This window comes from Myxocyprinus asiaticus, chromosome 6 (assembly GCF_019703515.2).
Source record: "Myxocyprinus asiaticus isolate MX2 ecotype Aquarium Trade chromosome 6, UBuf_Myxa_2, whole genome shotgun sequence".
NCBI classification, from domain to species: domain Eukaryota; kingdom Metazoa; phylum Chordata; class Actinopteri; order Cypriniformes; family Catostomidae; genus Myxocyprinus; species Myxocyprinus asiaticus.
Genome location: NC_059349.1, coordinates 39,236,339 through 39,263,846, shown reverse-complemented (window position 1 = coordinate 39,263,846; position 27,508 = coordinate 39,236,339). Strand labels below are relative to the sequence as shown.

The following is a 27,508-nucleotide window of genomic DNA, read 5'->3' as shown; positions in this document are numbered from 1 at the left end:
ATTTATTGTGTGACGAGTCTTTGCACATGAACAAATATACTGGTAAAATTATATTTTAAATCACACAAAATGACATTGCTTGCACTTAATTAAATTATATTAGGCTTTTAATTTAAGTTTAAATAAAAACATTTACATTATATATATATATATATATATATATATATATATATATATATATATATATATATATATATATATATATATATTTTTTTTTTTTTTTTTTTTTTTTTGCTTTTAAAATTAATAAGCATGTGTTTTATTGTGAACTTACAGTATAGCTGTTAAATTAAACATTATATTCAAATATATTATATTTTTCTTTTGTGGCAGCAGTGGTGTTTCTTCATGATTTTAAATGTTTAAATTCTTTATATTTTCATAATAATCTTTAGCGGAGACGTAAATCATGCTGACTGTCTTGCGAGAAGTAAATTTTGTAGAAAAAAACTTTGTAGAAATATGCTTTTTGTTGACAAAACTGAAAATTTTTCAACTTGGGGATCAGCATAGAATTCAAGCATAGCATTGTGAAAAACAGAAAATTCATCTAATCTAATCTATCCAAGAACTGTCAGGATCCCAACTCTCTAGTTGAGTTTTTGATAATAGGGTTCAAAACAGTGTTACTATGAATGCAAACTTTAATACAATGAAAAAGACACTCTGTTAGCATAACATAAATATATATAAATACATTCTTTTGAATGTTCATGTCCTAAAATAAAATATTTGATGCCATGAGTGTACCTTCATTAACTATTACTATTATTCTGAATGGCCATGGAAAATGAAGCAATGTGATAACAATTCTACCTGGTCACAAAAATTAGTCCATTAATATACCTGATGAACTTTCACCTTTTGCTGACCCTTTATGCTTTGCAGAGCTAATGTGTGCTTCTAAATCACTTGCACCTTTATTAGCAACTGACACTTAAGTGCCAGCTTTACATGTCATACATTCTGCTTCCCACGGATCTAGATCTGGATGAAAGCATGGGAATTTTTTGTGCAAATCTTCTGTAAATTTGCACTTTCGTTTGGGCATTGTTTCCACTCAGCTTTCATTTGCTGCTACTGTCAAGCTACTGTTTGATGCCGAACACAACAGTGCTTTGCGCATTCACAGAGAGATTGACAGGTAGGAATTTGACCAATAGTTGCTGCAAGCCTCTTATAATCGACCAATTGTGTGCGAGAAGGCGGGACTTACAAAGAGGGGTTAAATAATGCAAATATGCGTGCACACACAATTAAGTATTAGACCAGATGCACATCATAATGCAACTAAAGCCTAATCCCGGAACTTTTAGCAAATTTAGAAATCCCGGCCAGATGCTTTTTTAAGATCCGAAAAAGAGGACATGTCCTGGAAAAAGAGAACGTATGGTCACCTACTTAAGGCGCGCAGTTGGCTTATATAAGCGGGCGCTCAATCACCATTTCTTCAGAATTTTCTTCCTTCAAAACCGGCATTGTCTCGTCTTGACTATGACTACATCTCATCATGAAAAGCCCTCTTTGCCGTCGACATACACCCTTCAGTGGACGGGACTTCCCTGCAGAATTCATTGCCTGAATCTCTGCACATGCAGTGAAAGACTCACTCGCACCCTGCAGTGTTCCGTTGAAGATTCTCCCCGCCTCGCCGACGGCAATGGGTTCTTCGCCTCAGATGCTCGTCACTTTGACAACAGCGCCTCAGTGAGGCTCCTACCCACGTCCTGCAGCATTCTGACAGGAGCTGTATCCTTTACATATAAATCAGTCCACGGGACATTCAAAAGAGGTGCTTGCGTGTACACGTCTTTCTCAAGATGTCTTTCTGTAAGTGTTCTGCATGCGAGTGACACATCGCTCTGCCAGATCAGCATGAGAGCTGCATTCACTGCCTGGGCCACACCCATGCCAAAGCAGCTCTCTTGGGGACAGATTGCCCTCACTATGATAGCTTGAGTCTCTGGACGCTCCGCTCGAGGGTCACCCTCGTTCTGAGGGACGATTCCGCCTCCCGCGCCCTCCTATCCACCTCCTCTGTGTTAAGTTCTGAGGGACCACATGAGGAGGCACGATGGGGCCATGAGGTAGAGGTGGAAGAATTCGAGGAGGATCTCACACCGACGCAAGTCCAATGAGCCCCTCAGTCTTCCCACGCAGTGTCCTCGCCAGTGCAGAATGCATGTGACGAACTCCGGCCCTCTATTGGAGAGCAAATCTGGTCACATTCGACGGTTCTGAAGGCGGAGATGATGCCATGTCCCTCGCAGCATCAGACATGGGTGAATGGTCAACGGAGGATGTTGCCACCCCTTCCCCCAGTGAGGGCAAGGAACGTGCACAGGCCACTGACAGAGAGCTCCTTCGCGTCCTCACATGGGCAGTTAAAGAGCTCGGTATCGAGTAGTACACTCCAGAGGAGCTGGTAAAGTCCTGCCTGGACAAGTGGTTCCTGCAGTCCAGCCGTCGCCAGCAGACTGTAGCCTGGAAAACTGCACCATTTTTTTCGGAGGTCCACGCAGAGCTCACAAAGACCTGGTGCGTGCCCTACTCATCTCGTGCCCAGATTGGAGCAGCAGTTCTAATGAAAGTGGACTGTGCAGAGGAGAAAGGATATCTGAAGCTTCTCCCTATTGAAGAGGCGGTTGCAGCCCATTTCTGTCCAACTACTGCTATGGGATGGAAGTCCTGCCTTGCCTACCCCTCCAAGCCATGTCGACTGATGTCCGCACTGGCTGGATGAGCTTATATGGTGGTGGGCCAGGCCTGCTCTGCAATTCATTGCATGGCGGTGCTTCAAGTCTTTTAGGACAAGTTTCTTAAAGATATAGATGAGCAAGGCCCGAACCCTGAAGTGTTTAAGGAGCTCTGCACCACCACAGACTTGGTGCTGCATGCTACAAAAATCACTGAATTGGCCATCAGAAAAGCGATGAGTAATCTGGTGGTTTTGGACCGGCATGTCTGGTTTACGCTCATGGAGATGCGTGACATAGAAAAAGCACCCCGCCTCGACACTCTAGTGTCGCCTGACTGCCTTTTCGGCAACGCTGTGGAAGGCTTCTCTGAGCGCTTCATTGCGGCGCAAAAGTAGTCACAAGCAATGAAGCCCTTTTTGCTGAAAAGAAGCACTTCTTCTTATCCTCCCCGCTCCCGCTCTGTTCGAGACAGCAAAGAACCCTACTCCCACCATCTCAGTGCTGTCAAGAGCTACCACTGAGCCACTGGTGAGACCACGTAAACTGTGGCCCAAGTGAAAGCCTCGCCACCTCAGCGCAAATCCAGTGCCAAAGGAAAAAACCCTCCCGGGCAGCAGGTGCATTCCTGGCCGGCTCAACACCTTGAAGAGGAATCTGGAGCCCAATGTTCTTCTTGGCCCAGATCCGAAGTAAGCCCGGTTCGACACACATGCTGTTCCACTCCTACTCCCCACCGAAGTTCGTCGGGATCAGGAAGTTATGCAAAATGTTGTTTCTGTGAGTTGTGTACAAATAAAAAATGCTTTCAAAAAGAAAAGAGAAAAGCGCTCGTTGCGACTGCATGAGACACACATACATTCTCAAAGAAAGGGCTTAATTTCTCTTCACGCTTCTCATACCCCACAAACTATACACAACCACTTTATCTCCTATAATGAAAAAAAACAATGCAATCGAACACAGTTATACGATCCAGTTTGCATGCCGGCCACCTTCAACAGCATTCTACTGTCCACGGTTCCGTCATGAGACACGCCGCTGTTACGGGGCAGAAATTCACAATCTCCTTGCAAAACACGCAATTGTTCCAGAATGCCTTGCCCACAAAGGGTTATACTGCCACTATTTTCTCATTCAGAAAAAAGAAGGCGGGCTTCGACCCATTTTAGATCTGAGACGCCTGAATCGTGCACTTGCAAAATGCCCGATCAAAATGTTAAATCAGTAACAGATCTTACTGCACATTCAGCCACAGGACTGGTTTGCATCAATAGATCTAAAGGACACATACTTTCATGTTCAGATTGTACCAAATCACAGACTGTTCTTGAGATTCAGGTTCAAAGGAACTGCATATCAGTTCAAAGTCCTCCCCTTCGGCCTGTCTTTGGCTCCCCACACATTCATGAAATGTGTCAATGCGGCCCTCGTCCCTTTGAAGATGAGTGGTGTGCGCATTCTAAATGACCTTGATGATTGGCTATTAATTGCCCGATCAGTGGCTCTGTTATGTGAGCACAGAAACTTGATACTTAACCATTTGAACAGCCTAGGTCTCATTGTCAACTGGGCGAAAAGCACACTTTCTCCCAGCCAACAAATCTCCTTTTTGGGAATTTGACTTGATGCCGTGAGCATGTGCACACACCTCACGAGCGAGCGCATTCAGACCATTCATCAGTGTCTGTCTCAGTTCAATCTGGGGAAAGCATTTCCACTGAAGTCATTTCAGAGAATGCTGGGTTTTATGACAGCAGCATCCACCATCATACCATTAGGTCTTTTACACATGAGACCTCAAACATCACGTACCACGGCACGCCTGGCACCAAGAGCGCATGCGCATCACTGTGACTAGCCGCTCTCTGGCTGCTCTTGCACCATGGACAGCTCCAACCTTTTATCAGCAAGGTATTATGCTGGGTCAGGTTTTCAATGATGAGCCTGGTGTAATGGCTCCTCATGTAGAGTGAGCGTCATCTCCTTTCTCTTCGAGCAACATATGTCGCGAGCCGCTTGAAATGTGGAGCGGACATGCTGTCGCACCAGGGACCGATGGTGGGGGAATGGAGACTTCATTCTCATATGATTCTGAGGATTTGGAAAGTATTCAGCAAAGTGGAAATCAACCTATTCACCTCCGTGGAAACTGCCCACTGCCCTCTTTGGTACTCCATGACCCAAGCCCCGCTGGGAACAGATGCCTTGACCCACAAGTGGCTGGCGAAACACAAATACGCATTTCCCCTGGTACATCTTCTTCACTCTGTCCTCTGCAAAGTCCGAGAGGACAAGGAAATGGTTCTGTTGGTCGCGCCAAAATGGCCCAACCAGTCCTGGTTTCTGGAAATGATGGACATATTAGACGGTGCAGTTCTGCCTTTCCCAGGATGAAAGTAGGAAAACTTCTTCCACATAGTCTCATTATAAGTCTTGCAGAATGCTTAAAAGACATAAAATATTGTTAGTAACAGAAGACTAAATAGGTACACCAACATAAAAAAGGATATTAAAAGATTACAACAACAGTTTGAATGCTACTTTATATAATCTCTGAAGATTAGTTGAGTCTGGTCGTGTAGGAAAAAAATATTCTGTGGAAAAGAGGAATTATTATGTGAGAGATAATAATTCAGTTAAAATCAGATGAAGTTAAATACAGTATTGGTATTTAATACAGTATAAATCATCTGTTTTACCTGGTTAGTGGATTATTTTAATAAAGATTCTTCTTAGAATGTTGCAGTCTGACAGTCTGTCTGTAGCATCTGTAGATTTGTTTGAAATTACTCTTGTCTAACCAGAGATCAGAACAACAAAAGTCTGTGCAGGAGGGAGTGGGGTGTGAGGTGGAGGTGTGTATGTGGGGATGGGGGTGGGGAGGGGGGGTCAAACATGAATAGTGTAGGAATTTATGGGCAGAAGAATTAACGATTTCTATGCAAAATTATTCAAATCCAGGATGTAAACTGATATTTTCCTTTCAGGTTATTAACTAAGACACAGAGGCCTGAAATGAGTCCATTAAAAGCTGCTCTGTTGAGTGTCAACTGTCTCGAGAACCAAGAATGTTCTGTGGACACACCAATATTCCTCTTCTTCCAGGTTGTAAATCAGGAATGCCCTGAAAGTTAATGATCACATTACTTAAAAACTACTCTTCTGAAGAAACCCCCATGCCAGAAATCTAAAAGAAGTCCCTTTGTTTCATTCATTTAATAACACACAAACACTTAAAAATGAGACATTTCCTGTGTCACATGCTAAAAACTCATTACCAAGACACAGAGCTAATGCAGACTCCCTTATGAGACCCTCATGTTTGCAATGGACAACACAAATCTAATACTAAGACATCTTATCTTAATCCATGAACATTTCACACAAAGTCACAGTACTTTGCTGACTTAACCCTCTAAAATGCACAGAATCTACCTTTTTGTACCAAAATGTACACAATACTTAGCCTTGCTAGATAATTCTGAAAATGATGTTATTATGACCTGTAATCACTTTGCTAACTGCCGAATTGATGATTATAATCTTTAATCTTGTTTTATTCATGTCATATTACTAGAATGGTAACATTCATGATAAAGCACATCATGTTTACTATCTTTGAAATTCTTTCTGCATTTCAGGAATGTTTATGTTAATTAATTTTTTATATATTTAGTTGTATCCGAGATATATCAAATGTATGATTAAAACATGTACTTTTTGAGCGGGAAACGGGAGTCTTCACAAACAAAGTCTCATCAATGACCATGTGAACCCGCAAAAGACACTTCTGATTGGCTTAAGACACCTTTGGGGTGTGGCTCAACAGTACAAAGCCTCCCCACCAATGAAGCTCCATTCTCTTATCTCTTGCTCTCTTCGCACTCTTCCCTCTGGGCTCTTAGCCCATCTGCCCCAGATCCACACAATGTACAGTCCAAGAAGGCTCAGAATGCAAAGTTCCGAGGAAGCTCTTCTCTTCTCTGTGCTACGAATCACACACGTGACAGGGAGTAGCGAGTCACCATTGCTGGAGGCCTTGCTTCAAAGCCCCGCCTGGTCATTCCATCACCCATCCATTGACACAACAGACAAAGAACTATCTGACTATCCACGAGCTTAACAGAGATCCAAAACATCGACAGAACAACAAGAACTTACTACAAATAGCCAAAGAACCAAAGCAACACAAGGAAATGCAAGTACATCTCCAACTTTTGCAGAAAGTACTGGTGTCTCTTTCTCTTTAATTTGAGTAAACTCGATCTCAAATCACGGCATATTAAATTAAGTGTCGATGGTTCAAGGCATTGTCTATAGACTCCATAAAGTTCAATTTCTCTGTACAGATCATTTCATTCACCTTCTGTTACAATTTACACCAACCTGTTTGTCATGTTTCTCTATGTGTTTAGATTAGCAATAAACACATGACTGTGGTATATTTTGATAAATAATCTCATCACTTGATTTTTAAAAGGTCTGCGCTCTGAAGCTTGAACCATATCATATTTTGTTATTTTAAATAGCCATGAGAATAGTATTACTCTAAAGAGTTCACAGCTGCGTCATATCAACTCAGCATGGCAGAGTGATTAGACGTATACTGTAATTCTTTCAATAAGTGAATTAATCATAATTCTCTTAAGCTAATTCCTTACATATTAATTGTGATCGGATACAACGAGCCTATTTTATTACATTTTAATAAAATAATTTTTAATGGTGGAGAATCTTTATTCAGATTAGAAATCGGATTATTTGTCATTTACCCTTCTTATAATGGTGGTCGAACACAGCTAATTCCATTATACAATTAACTACATATTATTGGTGAAGGTACGTGGGCACTTTAATCCATACCCCACTACCATCTCCACTGTTTTGAGCGTGTTCAGCTCAAGGTTGTTGTGACCACACCAGACAGCCAGCTGATCAACCTCCCGTCTGTATGCAGACTCGTCACTGTCTCAGATGAGGCCGATGACCGTGGTGTCATCTGCAAACTTCAGGAGCTTGACAATGGAGTCTTTTGCAGTGCAGTCATTCGTGTACAGGGAGAAGAGCAGTGGAGAGAGAACGCATACCTGAGAAGCACCATTGCTAATAATGAGGGTCCCGGATGTGAGTTTCCCCAGTCTCATTAGCTGCTACCTATCTGTCAGAAAGCTGGTGATCCATCAACAGATTGGGGTGGGCACAAAGAGCTGGGTCAGTTTGGTTAAGAGTAGATCAGGCATGATGGTACTGAAGGCTGAACTGAAGTCCACAAATAGGATCCTTGCATAAATCCCACGTCTGTTGAGGTGTTGCAGGATATAATGCTGTCCCATATTGACAGCATCATCCACAGACCTGTATGCTCGGTAAGCAAATTTAAGGGGTTCCAGCAGGGGTCCAGTGATGTCCTTCAGGTAGGCCAAAACCAGTCTCTCAAACCACTTCATGACCACAGATGTGAGATCAACTGGTCTGTAGTCATTAAGTCCTGTGATTTTGGTTTTTTTGGGGACCGGAATGATGGTGGAACGTTTGAAGCAGCAGGGAACTTCACACTGCTCTAGTGATCTATTGAAGATCTGTGTGAAGATGGGGGCCAGTTGGTCAGTGCAGACTTTCAGACAGGCAGGTGAAACACCATCTGGGACTGAAGCTTTCCTAATCTTTTTTTTCCAAAAGACCTGGCACACATCCTCCTCACAGATCATAAGTACAGATTGAGTAGCAGTAAGGGGAAGGAGGGGGGTTCCAGAAGGTGTTGGTGTGTTTGTGAAGTGAAGATCAGAGCGGGGGAGGGATGTGAGACTGGGCTTTTCAAACCTGCAGTAAAACACATTCAGTTCATCAGCCATTAGTTGACTCTCTACAGAGCGAAGGGGAGGTATCTTGTACTTGGTGATGCTTTTCAGGCCTTTCCACACATATGCAGGATCATTGGCTGAAAACTGTTTTTTTTTTTCAGCTTTTCAGAGTAGCTTCTTTTAGCCACTCTGATTTCCTTTGTTAGTATGTTTCTGGCCTGGTTGTTCAATATTTTATCCCCACTTCTGTAAGCATCCTCTTTGGCATGACGAAGCTTTCTGAGTTTTCCTGTAAACCATGGTTTATCGTTATTGAATGATAAAAATGTCCTAGTACGGAGGCACATATCCTCACATAAACTGATATATGATGTAACAGTATCTGTGAGCTCGTCCAGGTCTGTGGCTGCAGCCTCAAAAACACTCCAATCAGTGCAGTCAAAGCAGACTTGCAGTTCCAGCTCTGCTTCATTGGTCCATCTCTTTATAGTCCATACTACAGGCTTAGCTGATTTTAGTTTCTGCTTGTAGGTCGGGAGAAGATGAACCTGACAGTGATCAGAGAGTCCTAAAGCTGCACGTGGGACAGAGCAATATGCATCTTTTACAGTGGTGTAGCAGTGATCCAGTATATTTCTGTCTCTAGTGGGGCATGTGATGTGTTGTTTGTATTTTGGCAGTTCACGTGTGAGATTAGCTTTATTAAAATCTCCTAGAATAATAATATGTGAGTCCGGGTGTTGTTTCTCCGTGTCTGTGATGTGATCGGCCAGCTGTTGCAACGCTGCTTTTATGCACGCTTGTGGCTTGTGAACGAGGAAAACACCTGCGGTGAGTAGAAAGGCTTACAGTTGATGAAGATTGCTTCTAAATTAGGACAGCACATCTTCTTCAACACTGTTACATCTGTACACCAACTTTCATTGATGTAAAAGCCTGTTCCACCGCCTCTCGTTTTCCTGATGATTCCGCAACGCGATCCACTCTGAACAGCTGGAAGCCTGGCAGATGAAATGTGCTGTCCGGGATAGCTTCATTCAGCCAGGTTTCCATAAAATACAGAGCAGTGGAGTTAGAAAAGTCCTTATTTGTTTGAGTGAGCAGAAGCAGTTCATCCATTTTGTTGGTGAGGGAGTGGACATTCACCAGATGGATACTCGGCAGTGAAGTCCTAAAGCAGCGTTGGCAAAGCTTCACAAGCATGCTGGCTCGCTTCCCTCACGTGCGTCTTTGGATTGCTTGTAGACCACTGCTGCACCTCCAACTAAGATGTCTTATAAAACGTCTGAATAATCAAACACCGGCAAAAAATTATCAGGTATGCTCTGCCGAATATTCAGCAGTTCATCCCTGGTGAAACTGATCGGGAAAGATTGATTAAAAAACATGACAAACAAACAAAAGTGACAAAAACACTATAGAGCTCCACACAAAGCAGCCATCTGCGGCGCCATCTTGAAAGTATGGCCCATGTTCATGATACACACTACAGATTAATTATGTTTTTTATGACAGTGATGTCTGAGGGATCAGAGATCACACGCATTCAGAAATGTTTTTCTTCTTGCCCTTTACGCACCGAGATTTGACCAGAGTCCTTGAATCTTTTAATTATTGTGCACTGTAGAGGGTGAAATGCCCAAAATCCTTCCAATTTGTCTTTGGGGAACATTGTTCTCAAAGTGCTGGATTATTTGCAAAAGCAACTGTTGGCAAATTGACAAACCTTGAATAATCCTTGCTCTTGAAGGGCTAAGCTGTTTTTGGAGGCTCCTTATATACTATGACAGGATTGCCTCACCTGTATAGCATCTCCTGTTTCACATTGCCTTGTTATTTTAACTCGTCAAATTGTTATTAGTCTTAAATTGCACCTGTCTCAATTTTTTTGGAGCGTGTTGCAATCATCTGATTTGAAATTACTGTACATAAAAATTTTTTAAAAAAAATGAAAAATAAATAAATAAAATTCACAAGGTAAAGCATCATATAATGTTTGTTGTAGGGTTTTCAATCTAGCAAAGGGTGAATATAATTTACAAATCACTACTTCTTGTTTTTGTTAGCATTTTTCATACTGTCCCAACTTTTTTGGCATTGGGGTTGTATAACTGTGTTAAGAAGATGTTGATTTATGTAAAATCACAACCTTAAATCAAATGACCTAAAAACCAGCCCTACATTAACTTGTTCTTTGTTGTTCTAAGCACATAATTACAGTGGTGTAGCCCATTTTAAAATCCACTCTGTCCAGTTTTGTGTTTCTGTGTATTGCTGATAGATTGAATGACCACATTGTAAATTTACTCCCTGGTTATCTTACTGACCCAGATATCCTGGAGTCTCAAATAGCAGCATGACAGGAAACTTGCTGCCTGGCATAACTGAAGGAAAACCCACCTCTCCACAAAAATTAATGTCAACCATTTAGCAGTTGCCCTGGACTATGACTCTGGGTCCATCTCCTTTTCAGAGTTGGGGCCATATTCCACCCTGCTCCCCCTGCACAAGTTCAACACCATCTTTACCCAGCCCGTGTGCCTGGGCTTTTGCCTCTACGAACCAGAATTGAACAGCAAGGTCACCATCCTCAAGAAAATATGACTGCAATCAGATTTGGGTTGAGAACAGACTTTTGAAACATTTACTGTATTTCATGAAGAGCCAAATGTCTCTTGAAGGTAATGAATGATAAATGACACAATGGCCTTCAAAAAGTATGTAGACCTTATATTTGAAGCATCACCAAATTTTGTATGTATGTACTCACTTAATTTGCCACAACCAATATTTTAATCATTAATCATTAAAAATCTTGCCCTCCACTGTAGCTCTCAAATGTAATTTGCACTTCTGCATATTAAAACTTAGGGCGCCGTAATTTGTTACAAAACACGTGAGAACCAATGGTGTTAGGCACCACTGATGTCAAATATGGAAGGCATTTTCACATGCCAAGTTTGAATATGCTCAAGCAAGATTTGAGAGCTACCACAGAAGACAAGGTTTTCAATTAATAATAATTTACATTTTTAAACAATGGGTGAGTATATGAAGACAATTTTCATTTTTGAGCACAATATACTTTTGAAGGGATAGTTCACCCAAAAATGAACATTTTCTCATCATTTACTCACCCTCGTGCCATCCCATATATGCAAGAATTTCTTTCTTCTGCAGAACACAAATGAAGATTTTAAGAAGAATATTTCAGTTCTGTAGGTCCATACAATGCAAGTGAATGGTGACCAGACTTTGAAGCTCCAAAAATCCCATAAAGACAGCATAAAAGTAATCCATACGACACCAGTGGTTTAATATATGTCTTCTAAAGCGATGCAATCACTTTGGGTGAGAAACAGATCAATATTTCAATCCTTTTTTATCATAAATCTCCACTTTCACTTTCAGAAAGTGAAAGTGGAGATTTATTGTAAAAATATTTTAATATTGTTCTGTTTCTCACCTACACCTATCATATTGGTTCTGAAGACATGGATTTAACCACTGGAGTCCTATGGATTACTTTTATGCTGCCTTTATGGGATTTTTGGAGCTTGAAAGGTCTGGTCACCATTCACTTGCATTGTATGGAACAGAGCTGAAATATTCTTCTTAAAATTTTCATTTGTGTTCTGCAGAAGAAAGTCATACACATCTGGGATGGCATCAGGGTGAGAAAATGATGAGAGAATTTAATATTTTAATCCCTTTAAGAAGCATTGAGATCTGACAGATATGCTATTTTCATGTTTTCAGGCTTGGCAGCCATTCCTTATAATCAACAACACTAGCATCACTATCAGCACGTCCGTACAGCAGTACAGTACTTTGTTTTAAAAATCTACACATTGCAATTCATTCTTAGTGTATATAAAGTCATTTGCTGCTTTCATTGTGATGTATGTTTTGAGAAAATAAACAAGTTTGAATATTTATGAAAATTTAAAGTGGTTTAATTTGACAGATTTCCTTTTACTATATTATCTTTTTTGCCCTTTCTGATATTTGTGATCAATTTAGATCAATTCAAATACTGCATGACGCTGGGTCATATTTGTGTCTGTTATGTTCTACGTGCCTATTATCTTAGCTTACATTTTCATTTACATTATGCACTTAACACATGACTTGGACGCAATGCTGTCATTTACAGCTACAAATGCCATTTTTGTCATGCTGTTTGCAACAATAAAGATTACATGGATAGGATTATTAAAGAGATGGAGGGAGGGCGGGGTGACGCTGGTGGAGTTGGGAGGGGAGTGTCTTTGGAAGACAGAATAAGTGAAAAAAGATCTAAAAGCTGTCAGGTTCATAGTCTTACAGAATCTCTGACACCTCACATCATTGTACCTGGGAAAACGAGGGATGTCCCACTACATCACACAGGTGATATCACTATTTTCTGTTGTTACAAAAGCTTTAGAACGTCTTCATTTCATCTTGTGTTACTTTTAGGGAACAGAATTCCCTTAAGTTTACTTAGTGATATAGTGATTTGGAGTTTTAGATGACTGTTAAGTGCTATAAAAAGTGTACTTATTAATAATTTAAAATATGAAAATACTTAAAATAGGTTTTTATTCTTTTATTAAAATTAAAATGGTAAATTAGTTCATGTTAGCGTGAGTGGGGAGTTTTGTTAATAGAATGAAGCTGTCAGTTTCTGAATGGAGCTTATTGCATGCAAGAATAGATTTAGTTCTAATGAAAAAAAAGTCCGCAATAAATAAGGTTTGTCTCAAGATCAGCCACAAAGAAAGTTGACCTTTGTAAATGTCAATGCTTCATAAAGACTATAAACATGACTTGAATGGTAATTCAGTGAGGGGGGTTGTGGCAATCAGAATCTGATTTAGACAGATGTATTGTGGCTTCATATTCTGAAAGATTTATTTCATAGTATACCAAGAGATATATTTTCTGGTTTCAGGATTTGCATGTTGTTGTCTGTTGTAGTGTGCCAAGGCACTGAGGAGAGAGAGGGGGTTTAGCCAATAAGCAGGAGAGAAAGATGGAGTATCATAGGGGAGGGAGTCACTGCATGTTGTGGAACGTCAGGAGGGAAGTGAGAGCGTGTTAAAGACAGATGGTCTCTCAGTGGAGTTGTTCCTTTTTCTCTCATTTGTTCTCACTCGCTCCTGGATGCTGCTCCCCTCAGCTGAAAGGGATCCAAACTGTTACCTCATAGTCTCATCTTCATCCTTCACTGCTCCTCTTCCTCCTCGTCCACATGAGCATACCTGTTGGCTGTTTCTCTTACCTTGTCTCTCTCTCTCTCTCTCTCTCTCTCTCTCTCTCTCTCTCTCTCTCTCTATGTTTCTTCTCACAGGTTGGCTATAATGATGGATCGTTTTCAGAATGATGAAAAACCTTTATATGTCCTTGCCTTTCATCCCCTACAGACAATTTAACAAGATAGTACAGAAGTAGATCTTCGTCAGAAAACAGATAGAAACAGACAGAAAGAGGCAGAGCCTGAGGACATTCTAAAAACCTATTTAGTAAAACAACTTAAACTTTTATGGTAGTTCATAACAGCTCAGTTTTGTGGATCTTTCTACGGAACTAGTCTTCAGTTTACAGAAGACAACTCACTCGACGAAGTCACAGAGAATATTTTCTACTAATTTCAGCTGAGATATCACAATAATAGTTGAGAAAATGCTGCCAAGCTTTGGTAGCCACTTTAGGCAAGCTAGGCTGCCCATGCTAATACCAGTCCTACTTCTTCTAATAGGCCCTCTAGTGGTTAGAGGGCAAAATGACACCGAGCCCATCGTTCTTGAGGGTAAATGCCTGGTGGTCTGTGACTCCACACCCTCTTCAGAGCCAGCAGGGAATGCGCTGGGTATGTCAGTGCGTTCAGGTACTGGACGTGTGGCCTTCTCCGCCACTCGCCAAACAAACCATGAGCCCACAGACATGAGCAACCGTACCATGATCATTTACTTTGACCAGGTAAGCAACCTTGCCTCTTAAAAAATTCACTTCACTGGCTTTCCTGTTGAAAAGACCAGCAATGCTTGTAAACAGCATGTGTTGTGTTTTGGTTGCTGGTATGCTAATGTCCCTACCAGACCTCTTATAGTGCACCCAAAAAAGAAAATTCTCATAATTTACTCACCCTCATGCCATCCCAGATGAGTAGGACTTTCTTTTTTCTGCAGAATACAAACAAAGATTTTTAGAAGAATATTTCAGCTCTGTTGGTCTCAGACTTTTGACGCCCCGAAAATCATATAAATGCAGCATGAAAGTTATCCATAAGACTTCAGAAGCGATATGATAGGTGCGAGTGAGACACAGATCAATATTTAAGTCCATTTTACCATAAATCTCCACCATGGTAAATCTACACATTCACGTTCACATTCTTCTTCTTTTGTTTTTGGCGATTCGATATCTTTGTGCATATCGCCACCTACTGGGCAGGGAAGAGAATTTATAGTAAAAAAGGACTTAACTATTTATCTTTTTCTCACCTACATTTATCATATTGCTTCTGAAGACATGGATTTAACCACTGGAGTCATGTGGATTACTTTTATGCTGCCTTTATGTGATTTTTGGACCTTCAAAGTTCTGCCCACCATTTCAATTGCATTGTTTGGAACTAAAGAGCTGAAATATTCTTCTAAAAATCTTTGTTTTTGTTCTGCAGAAGAAAGAAAGTCATACACATCTGGGATGGCATGAGGGTGAGTAAATTATGAGAGAATTTTCATTTTTGGGTGAACTATCCCTTTAAAGGAATGTTCTGGGTTTATTACAAGTTAAGCTCAATGGACAGCCTGAGGCAGTTTAATTGTATAGTGCTTTTCAAAACACACATAATTTCAAAGCAGCTTTAGAGAAAATTATGCTTCAACAGAAAAAACTGTAATATAGTAATGTCTTCTTGTCATAATAGTGCAGTTTAAAAAAAAAGACATGATTGTAAATTGTGCCTTAAAATAAATAATAGAAAATAATTATATTTATATTTAGACACCCAGTGAGCAAGCTTAAGGCAACAGTGGCAAGGAACACAAATCTCCATAAGATGTTAGTTAATGAAGAAAAATAACCTTGGGGGTAACCAGGCTCACTGTAGGGGCCAGTTCCTCTCTGGATAAACAGTATGAATATAATGCCAATATTAGTTATTTATGTATAGTACAAGTCAAGATTTAAAATGAGTAAAATAAGTAAGTGATAGGGGCCAATGTTTAAACAAAAATATATTGTATTAACTGTAAGATTAATGACTGAAGTCTTAAGAATTTACATTCTTAATTAACTGCAGAAGTGCAAACAGATGCATTGTCTATTGTTATTTGGCTGATGAAGGCTGCAATTAATTTATTTTCTACATATTCCATTTTAAGAGTGTAGTCCATTCTTTGACCAAGGTGATGCAGGTAGAGGTCAGTGAAGTGCACTGCAGTTTGACTGTAAGCTTGTGGCAGATTAATTTCCGGTGGAGTCCATCTTAAATTCAAGATTCAGGCAGTGTCTAGTGAAGTATCCCATGTCTGACAGTTGGTGCTGGCATCAGTTCATCCTCTGTGAAGTCCATTGTAGTAGACTGAAGTGATATGGCTAATTTTGGGAGGGTTTAAAGGCAGAAATGTGCAACTTATAATTTTATAACATGAATTCACACTAAAATCACACTAAAATCATGTAACACGCATATTGTTTGTCTTGTAGCTATACTTTTCAAACATGCCACAAATGCTGTCTATTGAGCTTGATGAGATATGATTATTTTTACAGATCTCCCACCACAATCATGGAAAATCTGAAAATATGAGGGGAATTTAAAAATTGTGTTTTCCAGGCCTGGATCAGTCATGGAAATTCTAAAAATGAATAATAAAAAAAAATGATAGTTTTTATCTGTTCTAAAAATTTTAATCAGCTAAATATTGCTCTTGTGTAAAATCTTGTTCGTAAGCCATAGTGATTTTCGATTTGTCAGTGAATCGCTCTTTTGAGTCAGTTGTTTTTTTATGAATTGGTTGAAACGGTTCACAAATCAGTTTGAATGATTATTTTTTCAAATTGGTCTAAATCCAAATTATTTAAAAAAAAAACTTTGTACAGTTATCAAAACTGCCTGGAAATGTCATGGAAAATCATTGGCCAAAAGGAGTTGAGAACCTTGTTTTTAGAGTATGTCTGTTTAATCTGTTTTTTATTCAGATCTTGGTGAATGTGGGTGGTCATTTTGACCAAGAAAGCAGTATCTTCCTCGCTCCAAGGCGAGGGGTGTACAGCTTCAATTTCCATGTGGTGAAAGCATACAACAGACAAACCATACAGGTACATAATCAAGTCATAGTATAATACTGTACATTCTACATGGTATTTTCCAAGGCAGAGTCTCACAGAGCTGTAATACTGAGCATATAATACAGTGGAGTCTCTCATAATTTGTCCCCTCTTTTAGGTGAGTTTGATGCTGAATGGATGGCCAATGATCTCAGCATTTGCTGGAGACCAAGATGTGACACGGGAGGCAGCCACTAATGCTGGACTCGTGATCATGGAGAGAGGGGACAAGGCTTACCTCAAACTAGAGAGGGGCAACTTGATGGGAGGCTGGAAGTACTCTACCTTTTCAGGCTTCCTGGTCTTCCCCTTGTAAAGGATGATCATGTGTGGAAAGAGATGAGCTGGGAGAGGAAATGGGAATGGGTCATATTCTCTGCACTATGGAGAATAGATTAAAGGGACAGTTCACCCAAAAATGAAAATTATATACTCATGTTCCAGACTCATTCTTTACTTATGTTCCTCATATTCCAGACTCGTATGACTTTCTTTCTTCCGTGGAACACAAACTGAGATGTTAGATAGAATTGAAGACTTAGTCACCATTGACTTTAATTGTATGAAGAAAAAATAATTGTGAATGAGACTAAAATACTGTGTAACATCTTTTGTGTTCCATGATAGAAGAAATTAAGTCATACGGGTTTGGAACTACATGAGGGTTAGTAAATGATGCAATGTTGCATTTTAATTTTTGGGTGAACCATCCCTAGTTAGAAGTGCTAGATGCCATGAATGTTTTTCCTGTCTTTTAATTTTGTCTGAGAGCAAAAAAGCACAGAGAAATTTATTAAAATTAAATATTACTTAGAACAAGATTTGAAAAGATTAGTATTTGGAAATGTCACTATAAGTTATATGTCTGTATTTTTTGTGTCATGTATTTCAGATATTATGCTAATGAGTATGGTCAAATGGAACATTGTATTTATAGGAACATACAATTGGACTGCCATAATAATATATTTTAAATTATGTATTTCATTTTCATGTGAGATTTCTGTTTTAACTGTCCATTTTTGCCTGCTTGCTGAAGTTTTTTTTTTTTTTTAAAGAGAAATCTTATTAAACAGTATTCCTTAACTAAGCACAAATATTTCTCTTCATTCTGTGATGTGAAATACAGCTAAGGTAGTCAATACTTGAGAAGCTTCTCTCTTTTTTATTCCCTCATGCTGTTACCTTTCTGAATGAGGCATTTCACCTATAACAACAGCTGTTTGTAAATATAGCTCTCAGTATCCGAGCTGGCATGGTTAACCTTAAATCACCACAGAAAGCAGCATAGCATAATGGATAAAAACCACAGTACCACCAGTCGAGCAAAGGCAGATGGAGTTTTTGGCAAGCAGACGTGCAAGTGTACACTGGACTCCTATGGACCATGTAGGATGGGCTGTCAGAATCAATAAGTTACACTGAATTGGTTTAAAAACCCTCCCATACACATTCACACACTTATTCACACATGCAGCACAACAAAATGACTATGCAATGAATAAAGGTGGGGACAGAGAACAGGTGATAGACAAGGTGAATGCGTGAGGAAAGGAGATTTTCATATTAATGACCACACTATGTCACTCTGCTTATCATGATACAGTAAAATAAATAATCACGCTAAATACTTTATGTGAATGTAACAGTTATTTATCATTAACCCTTAAATGCATGAGAATTTCATGAAACACTCTTACATATTCAGGTCTTTAGAGACCCGGCACTTATCACAAAAGTATCTACAAAATGACCAGATAGTGTCAAAATTTCTAAATATTTTTAAGACAATTAGAAAATAATAGAAAATAATGTTGTGATATATTTTGATGGATTTTTTATTTTTCATATATCAAAGAGAAAATGCAACAAATCCGGACAAATCACAGGATTCATTACTTTCCCACTGAAATTTCCTGAGATGCAACTGGCTGTCAAAAACACACTGAGCTACACATAACACATAGGCTACACATAAGATACACATAAGCTACATGTGACCTAAGTATTTTCTCTGGCACTTATTGAGTATAAAAAGATACACAATTAACATAATTTCAGTAGTACACCCAAATGACAATAGTCATATACTATTCATGTGTTGTTCTTGCAATAGTTTACTTCCATGTTCTTTCTTCGTCATATAGCAATGTCAAATGTAAATCAAGACAATCACTAAAACAACAGCGCCACCTTAAGTAAGAAATAACATGTATAATATGTATGTGTAGATACATTATGGATACTGATAAATCACCATTGTTGTTAATTAATTGTTGCACAGGAAATTAACATGATATATTATTTATTTGTATGACTATAGGACTCATTCCTCTTATAATAAACAAAGAAATAGATATCCTGCGATAATAAACTTTTATAGATATGAAATAATCATAAAAATATAATTTATGGAAGTGCAAAAAAAAAAAAAAAAAAGACAATCTTTCATAATTAGGGTCTCTAATGACCCTATACACTTATGGTACTTAAGCCATTATAATTTTTTTTTTTTTTTTTTTTTTTTTAGTTTTGTGTGTGTGTGTGTGTGTGTGTGTGTGTTACACTATTTATAAGAAAGAGATTGAGGAATACTAAAGAGGTGTGGGCACAGCTTCAAAAAATGGATGAGCTACAAGGGTGGAATTAGGTCCCGGGTCACTAAAGATCTGAGGTATGCATTTAAGGGTTAATTTGTACTAATCCAAGTTTAACAGTGCAGTGTAAAATGTTTCAAGCATGAATTCTTCATATGTTACCATTCTTCCTAGATTAAATTCCATTATTTTTTAGAATGCCATGTCGTTCAAACTAAATCAAAGACAAAATACAGTGGAGAGACAATATACATAAAACAATATCACTGAATACCTCAATAAAGGAACGCTTTAATAAAACGTTTAAAACATTTAAGGAAATTGAAACAGTAGGCTACAACCTATGTTCTGTTGAGTTCTTCTAACCACAGCAGACATTAAATTAAAATTCTGTGTTAATGTGTAATTTTACACACTTAACAGAAAACCTTTTAAAATGATATTAATAAGTTCCTATTGATGATTGTTATCTTCATTAAGGTGCAACAAAAATTAATTTTTATTTTGTAACTTCACATACAAATAATTGTTTTTACCTCTAGTATGAATAATATGTAATTTATTAAAATGTGAAAGCACATCTACTTAATGTCTTTCTCTGTCGTGGAATTTTAATTGTATGGCTATTTGAAATAGGCTTTTTTACATTGTAAAATCGTTATATCTTCCTTATAATCTAATACATAACAGCACTAAACCCCTAAATTTAATTCGTGATGACGTGCATTTCAGTATATGACAAATGCACTTGATACACAAGGCAATATTCATCATTTCATCCAACATCATATGCTTCATTGAGATCATTGTAGGGCTATATAGTTAGAATTTTTTTTTTTTTTTTTTTTAATAAAGTCGCCTTGAAAGTATTTTCTAAACTTAAAAGTAAACGACATTATTTTTTCCTAAACAGTTGTAGTAAAGAAAAGAATCAATTGCCGTTTAAATTCTAACAAGCGAGCATCATTCGCCACCCCCTGTGATAACAAGTAGGCCGCATTTACTGCATCCTCAAGCAAACTACCCGTCCGACCGAAACCCAGTACTGTCTCCCGCCCTGTAATTCCGCACACCGGAGTGATTGATAACCTTTCCGGCCAATGGAATGTTTGACTTCTGACAGCCGCTGTGAGGACGGACCAATCAGCGGTGGCGTAAGAGCCCGGGGGCTGAGCTTTCGACGCGAGCGCTGGCAAGAAGTTAGTTCCTGCTCTACACTGGCCGTTTCCTGTAATCGTACAGTGTTGTGAGACGGAGAAAGCCATGTGTGTCGATGCAAAGGTAAATTTAGCTCCATGAAATTATTGCGGGGAAAGTAGGGGTAGTGGATGTCAGTGTTATTAGGTCATATTTGACAAGAAAATATGCCCTAGCCAAGTCGAAACAGCTTTGCGGCCTTGTCTATGTCTGTTCGTAGTCGCGCTGTGGTTTTTGTAGCACGTTGCCTTTGGTTTGGTCCGGTTTGTTGATGAGAGATTGAGAGACAGTCCGAATGGAAGACTGCGAGGTGAATGATGGAGCGTCATTGATATAGTTTACATCTGCCATTAGCAAAAACCAAAATGATCTGCCACATATTTAGCATTTCTAGCAATAGGAATCGCCATTGTGAACATTGATGGGGTTTGCCGACTGTCTGTTAAGGACTGTTGTTTCACATAGATGGCAAGTCGAACCCTGCATTAGAGTATTGGTTTTGTTTATTTAACACACTGACTAGTATGAATTGAGATTGGCTTTAAAGAATGAGATGTTTAGTTATGTGGCACATTTTTGCTCTCTATGTGACTTTTCAAAATAGTGTTATGATGCTATGTGGGCACTTACAATTCAGCCAGTCATGCCATGCAGTGATGGCAGTGCCATGCAGTAAGATGCATAAACGGTTTACTTTAAAATGTCTCATGACTGTTAATAAATAATTTTTTTCTTATTCTGTTTTTCTTGTCTTCAGGGCATCAGTACACACATTCATTGATGGACGTTTTTGTATTTACTCCAACCAGCAAAGTAAAAAGTAACTCCAGAGAGTAGGAGAGGACAGAGGGGAAGAAGAGAGTGAGTACCTTCTTTACTTTCATTCTTCTTTACTTTCTGTTTTTCATATAGGAGACCATTTTAATGCACTGTAATTTGGATGTAAGGTATGATTGATGCTGTTTATTCATAAAGGAAGATTTTTTTTGTTATATGTAGTTGTAAACTTAGTCAACATAAAAATCAAAATGGACCCAATTTACTTTTATTACTACACATTCTGGTCTTATTGTTAGCAATTCATTTGTGTACAAATAATGTTTGTCACCGTACCAAAATTTCAGTAGTCTGTACCGATACCAGTGAAATTTCATGGTTCTCGATACCACAGCAAAAATATGCTAATATGCTATTGAACACACCAGTTTAGTTATTTTTAATTATTTAATCATTGTTTTAATAATTATAGTTTAAGATTTATTATTATTTTCCAGAATTTTTTTTTTAAAGTTTAATTAAATTTCATCATCAAATTGGTGTCTAATTAATACATTCTTAAAACTTTTAACAAGTCAAAATAGAACTTTTCAACATGTCATTGCATTTTGTTTTTGCCAAACTTTTATTCAACAGCTGTCTTGCTTGTGATATTTTGATTATTATTATAGTGAATATTACATTTTACTATACAGTTGTAATATATTTTTATTCAATTTCTTGCATATAGACTTTATTTAGAATTGTGCTTTTATTATGACGTGTGTTTTTTGCCGGAAGCTTCACTTTTCTGGGAAAACGGTCTGAGTCTGACAAATGAAATGTAAGACACAGTTTTGAAGTGTTTGTATTTTAGATTACTGGTGTTTGTGTATATGGTCATTTTTAAATGTTATTACTGTGAAGCACTTTTAAAGTGCAGATGCTGTGATTTTAATTATATGAATATATATTTTACATGTGCTGCATGGTTCACAATGGATAAGTGCTGTGCTCTGTCATCTGATATGTGAATGATTCTCAATGTCTGTGGAGTTTCTAGTGGATGAGCGGTCGGATTTATTTAAAGTACGCAGCTCTTCCACAGTAAGATTGCAGCCTTCAGCGGTTTAATAAATCACACTGGGACATGTCACGATTTTAAATTTGATTAATTGTCCATTTCAGTGTATAAGGAGTAACAGAGCACACATTCAAAATAAGCCTGTGAGCATTTTAAAGCTGTCATGTGTCAGTCATACATATAGCTGGTACCTGATAGAGTCGATACTACCGGTACTGCAGAAACACTGATATCCTTACATCTTTTTTATCTTAGTATCAACTTGGTTCTGAAGTATCGGTACTTTTGACAACACTAGTCTTTGTAATTGTTCATCAAAATCAACTTCTGAAACAGCCTTTTCTTTTTGGCTGACATCACCAAGCCCTCTTATTTTTTTTAACCTGTCAAATAGCGACCTCATTTAACCCTTAAACTATACCTTGGGTCAGGGGCGCTTACACCTCATCTGAACTTCAGCTGACATAAAAGCATGCGCACTTCTGGTGCACGCATAAATAGTAGTATAGCATGGGAATTGATTGAAAAGAAGTGACTACTAGCTGCTTTGAGTCATTGCTTTCCTACTCTTGATAGAAAATAATGATCAAACTGATGTCTCCCTAAAACAATCAAAATGGTCAGGCATCAATAAACTTTTACAAGTGATGAACACTTTAGAAACATGCTTCATAAAGCTTTGAGACCTAAACAAACAATTTGTTTTGATTCCAATTCTTCTAAGTGTACAACCCCAATTCCGAAAAGTTGGGACAGTATGAAAAAAGCTAATAAAAACAAAAATGAGTGATTTGTAAATTATAATCACCCTTTGCTATATTGAAAGCTCTACAACTACACATTATATGATGTTTTACCCTGTGAATTTCATTTTTTCTTTTTTTTTTAAATGTACAATAATTTCAAATTACGCTCCAAAAAATTTGGGACAGTCGAGTTTTTACCACTGTTTAGCATCACCATTTCTTCTAATAACACTTATTAAGCATTTGGGCACTGAAGACACAAGCTTAAGTTTAGAAAGTGGAATTTTCCACCATTCATCCATTATGTAGGTCTTTAGCTGCACAGTTGTACAGGGTCTTCGTTGCCGGATGGTAAGCTTAATAATGCGCCACACATTCTCAATTGGAGACAGTTCAGGACTGCAGGCAGGACAGTCTGTCACCCACACTGTCTGCTTACACAGCTATGCACTTGAAATCCAGGCAGTATGTGGTTTGAAGTTGTCCTGCTGGAAAATGCAGGGACGTCCCTGGAAAAGATGGTGCTGGATGGCAGTATATGTTGCTCTAAAATTTTTACATATCTGTCTGCATTCATGCTGTTCTCACAAATGTGCGAGTTACCCATGCCATGGGCACTGACACACCCCTGGCCCATACAGACACTGGCTTTTGGACCTGATGCTGATAACAGCATGGATGATCCTTTTCCTCTTTGGAAACCGGAGAGCACGACGGCTGTGTTTTTCAAAAACTTTTTGAAATGTTGTCTCTTCGGACCAAAAAACACAGTTCCACTGTTCTACTTTCCATCTAAGATGAGACCGATCCTAGAGAAGTCAGCAGCACTTCTGGACAGTGTTGATGTATGGCTTCTGCTTTGCATAGTAAAGTCTTAACTTGCATCTGTGGATGCAGCAGCGAGTGGTGTTGACTAACAAAGGTTTGCTAAAGATATCCCAAGCCCATGTTTATGATGAATGACGTTTTTTAAGACAGTGACGCGAGATCATGCACATTCAGAAGTGGTTTTCGTCTTGCCCTTTACACACTGAGAATTTACCAGATTCCTTGAATCGTTTAAATATATTGTGCACTGTAGAGGGTGAAATGCCCAAAATCCTTTCAATTTGTCTTTGGGGAACATTGTTCTCAAAGTGCTGGATTATTTGTTGAAACATCTGTTGGCAAATTGATAAGTCTTGAACGATCCTTGCTCTTGAAGGACTATGCTGTTTTTGGAGGCTCCTTATACAGTATACAGTACTATGACACAGTTGCCTCACCTGTTTAACATCTCCTGTTTCACATCGCCTTATTTCAACTCGTCAAATTGTTATTAGTCTTAAATTGCCCCGGTCTCAACCTTTTTGGAGCGTGTTGTAATCATCTGATTTGAAATTACTGTACATTTTCAAAATAACAATAACATTCACAAGGTAAAACATTATAGTTTGTGTAGTTGTGGTGCTTTCAATATAGCAAAGGATGAATATAATTTACAAATCATTACTTTTTGTTTTTATTAGCATTATTCATATTGTCCCAACTTTTTTGGAATTGGGGTTGGGGTCAATTCATGTGATTTCACCAGCAGGTGTCGTTAGTGTGTGGGGGTATGAGCGCATCGAAATACGGAATCATTTATCGAATTGATTATCGAATCAATTGATTCATTTGATTCAGAGCTCCAAAAAGCTTTTTGTTAGCTGGCATGATGTCAAACAGTATCACACCTAACTCAAAGTGCTCATCTTGTCAGAACCCACTATCCATTAAACATATTTTACTGGACTGTCATACCTCTACACATCTGAGGAACCTGTATTATTCAGTTGATTCTTTTGAAAAGGTTTTTAATCAAGTGAATCCAAATTAGTTTTAAGGTTTTTAGGAAAAATGAATCTTAAACACCTCATTTAACTTATTTAACTATTTTAAATAACTAAACCTGGTTCCCGCCATGAATATAGCCATAGAAGCTGGCATGGCGTAAAAAAATTAAAGAAAGAAACAAACACACCTAACACAAAGGAACACTAATCTGACCCACGGTAACAAAAAAAAAAAAAACATGTCATAACATAAAACAACATAATTAACATTAAACAGAACATAAAACATAACTATAACCCCCAATAACTTTTAAATGTTAATTAATAACACCCCCAGACAGTCCCCAAAATATGCACAGATGTACCTCATTAATTATGCAATGACAACAGCCAATACCAAGTCCTCAAGCATTAACAACATCAGACATTAAAGTATATTCCTGGTTAGGACTTTAATTCTATGTAGATTTAGCATCTGATATTCATATAAATAGGGAAATGTGCCATTTTGCCCTTTGCACCAAGAAAAGTGAAAAAAATGCAGACGTCTGATTGATCCATCTAACCAGTGATCTACAAAAGCCCAGGACCCTGAATAAAACAAGCAAGAAATGAATGAAAGTGGTTGAGGGCATGATGGCTGTCACTGCCATTCTATGTTGTTTGTAGACGCGTGTTGTCAAAGTCAGCAGAATTAGACAAAGTAGAATAATGAGCAAATGTTGCTTTGTATCCTATTATTGGGGATGAGGAAATAACTGTAACCCTTACCTCTTCAAGTCACACAATGCCGAATGCAATATACTGTTTTAAAAACGGTATAAAACTCGGGGCATATTGTGCTTGTGTAATGTTGTTGAATGCAGACAAATACAATAAAACAACTGTCAAACGATTTAATAGACACAAAAATAGGGAGCGATACACAAGAACATGCAGTAGAACCAATACAGTTTTCCGGTAGTATCCGAAACCGAAGACAGCTGCCTCGTCAATGTATGTGTAAACTGTGAATATAATGAACCGTGTATCGCCAGTCTCTCTCTGTTTCAGTGATTACTTCGGTATTCAAACTGTGTATGTTGATAAATAACTAGTCAGTCACTGTGATTTTGACTATCTTGGAAGCTGGTCTGGTATAAATTGATCATGTTAATAATTGCTCTTTTTTTTTTATTTTTATAAATTGGCCATAATGAATGCGGAATGTTGTTGTGATGACGTCACAACCAGCCCAGTATGCTGCCCCCCCACTTCAAAACTAGATCCGGCGCTGGTGCCAAGGGTCTTTCGAGACCTGGGACCTCATTCCACCCCAGTACCTCATCCATTTTTTTTGGAGTTGTGCTCATTAGTATTCCTCAACCTATCTTTTATAAATAGTGTGACACACAAAAAATGCCAAAATTGCAAAAAAAAAAAAAAACAAAAAAAAAAAAAAAGAGAATTTTTTATAATGGTTTAAGAGTGGCATTTATTTTTTGCACTTCCATAAATTATATATATTTTTTATAATTATTTCATATCTATATATGTTTACTATCACAGGATGTCTATTTCTTTGTGTATTACAAGAGAAATGAGTACTATATTCATACAAATAAATACTGTATCACGTTGACTTTCTGTGCAACAATGAACTATCAACAGTGGGGAATTATCTGTATTTTATATGCGTATACACATACATAATATATATGTTATTTCTTACTCGAGGTGGCACTGATGTTTCAGTGATTGACTTGATATACATTTGACTGCTATTTGATGAAGAATCAACAACAAAGTTAACTTTTAGCAAGTACAACACATATGAAAAGTATATGACTTTTGTAATTTGGGTGTACTCCTGAAATAATGTAAGTTGTGCATCTGTTTAGACTCAAGTGCCTGAGAAAAATATACATAAGCTACACAAGTTACACATACATTACACATGTGTAGATTGTGTTATGTGTAGCTCAATATGTGTTTGAACAGCCAGTTGCATCTCATGAAATTTCAGTGTGAGAATAATGAATCCTGTTAGTGATTTGTCCTGATTTGTTGCATTATCTCTCTTATTTATGAAAATAAAACATCCAAATATATTTTAATTTATTGTTTTCTAATTGTCTTGAAAATATTTTGTCATATAAATATACAATTTTCCACTATCTGGGCATGTTGTACAGCCATTTTTGATAGATGTAAGTACCAGGTCTCTAAAGACCTGAATATGTAAGTGTTTGGGGGAAATTACCATGCATTTAAGGGTTACTGATTCAATGAAATCTTAATGGATAAAATGAAGTCCTGTCATATTTGTCTTGTTGAATATCCTGTTTCACTTAATTTGAAATATGTCACATCATGGAAGTAAATTGAGATGCGAGCACAATTTAATGTTCACTTTAAGGTAACAATGTTGGATATGTTTGTCCTGTTGTAGGTGTTAAAGGGTTAGTTCACCCAAAAATGAAAATCCTCTCATCATTTACTCACCCTCATGC

The 27,508-nt window shown here is 38.1% G+C and overlaps 2 protein-coding genes across 5 annotated transcripts in view; both read left to right on the top strand.

The window, feature by feature from the left end:
• Nucleotides 1–12,755: 12,755 nt before the first annotated feature.
• LOC127442791 (cerebellin-1-like) lies at nt 12,756–17,919 on the top strand. Its single transcript, XM_051700981.1, has 4 exons — nt 12,756–12,892; nt 13,836–14,464; nt 16,694–16,813; nt 16,941–17,919. Exons 2-4 carry the CDS (start codon nt 14,168–14,170, stop codon nt 17,136–17,138), a joined length of 615 nt encoding a protein of 204 aa, XP_051556941.1. The 5' UTR covers nt 12,756–12,892; nt 13,836–14,167; the 3' UTR covers nt 17,139–17,919.
• A 2,654-nt stretch (nt 17,920–20,573) lies between these two features.
• The window catches only part of chd8 (chromodomain helicase DNA binding protein 8), a 38,784-nt gene continuing 31,849 nt past the window's right edge, over nt 20,574–27,508 (top strand). For 3 of the 4 annotated variants that reach the window (XM_051700022.1, XM_051700023.1, XM_051700020.1), the window contains exons 1-2: nt 20,574–20,700; nt 21,374–21,477. The gene's annotated coding sequence lies outside the window, so the exon portion shown is untranslated. Of the gene's footprint in view, nt 20,701–21,373; nt 21,478–21,528; nt 21,564–27,508 lie in introns of all 4 variants that reach the window. The other variant, XM_051700021.1, reaches the window with a different exon arrangement.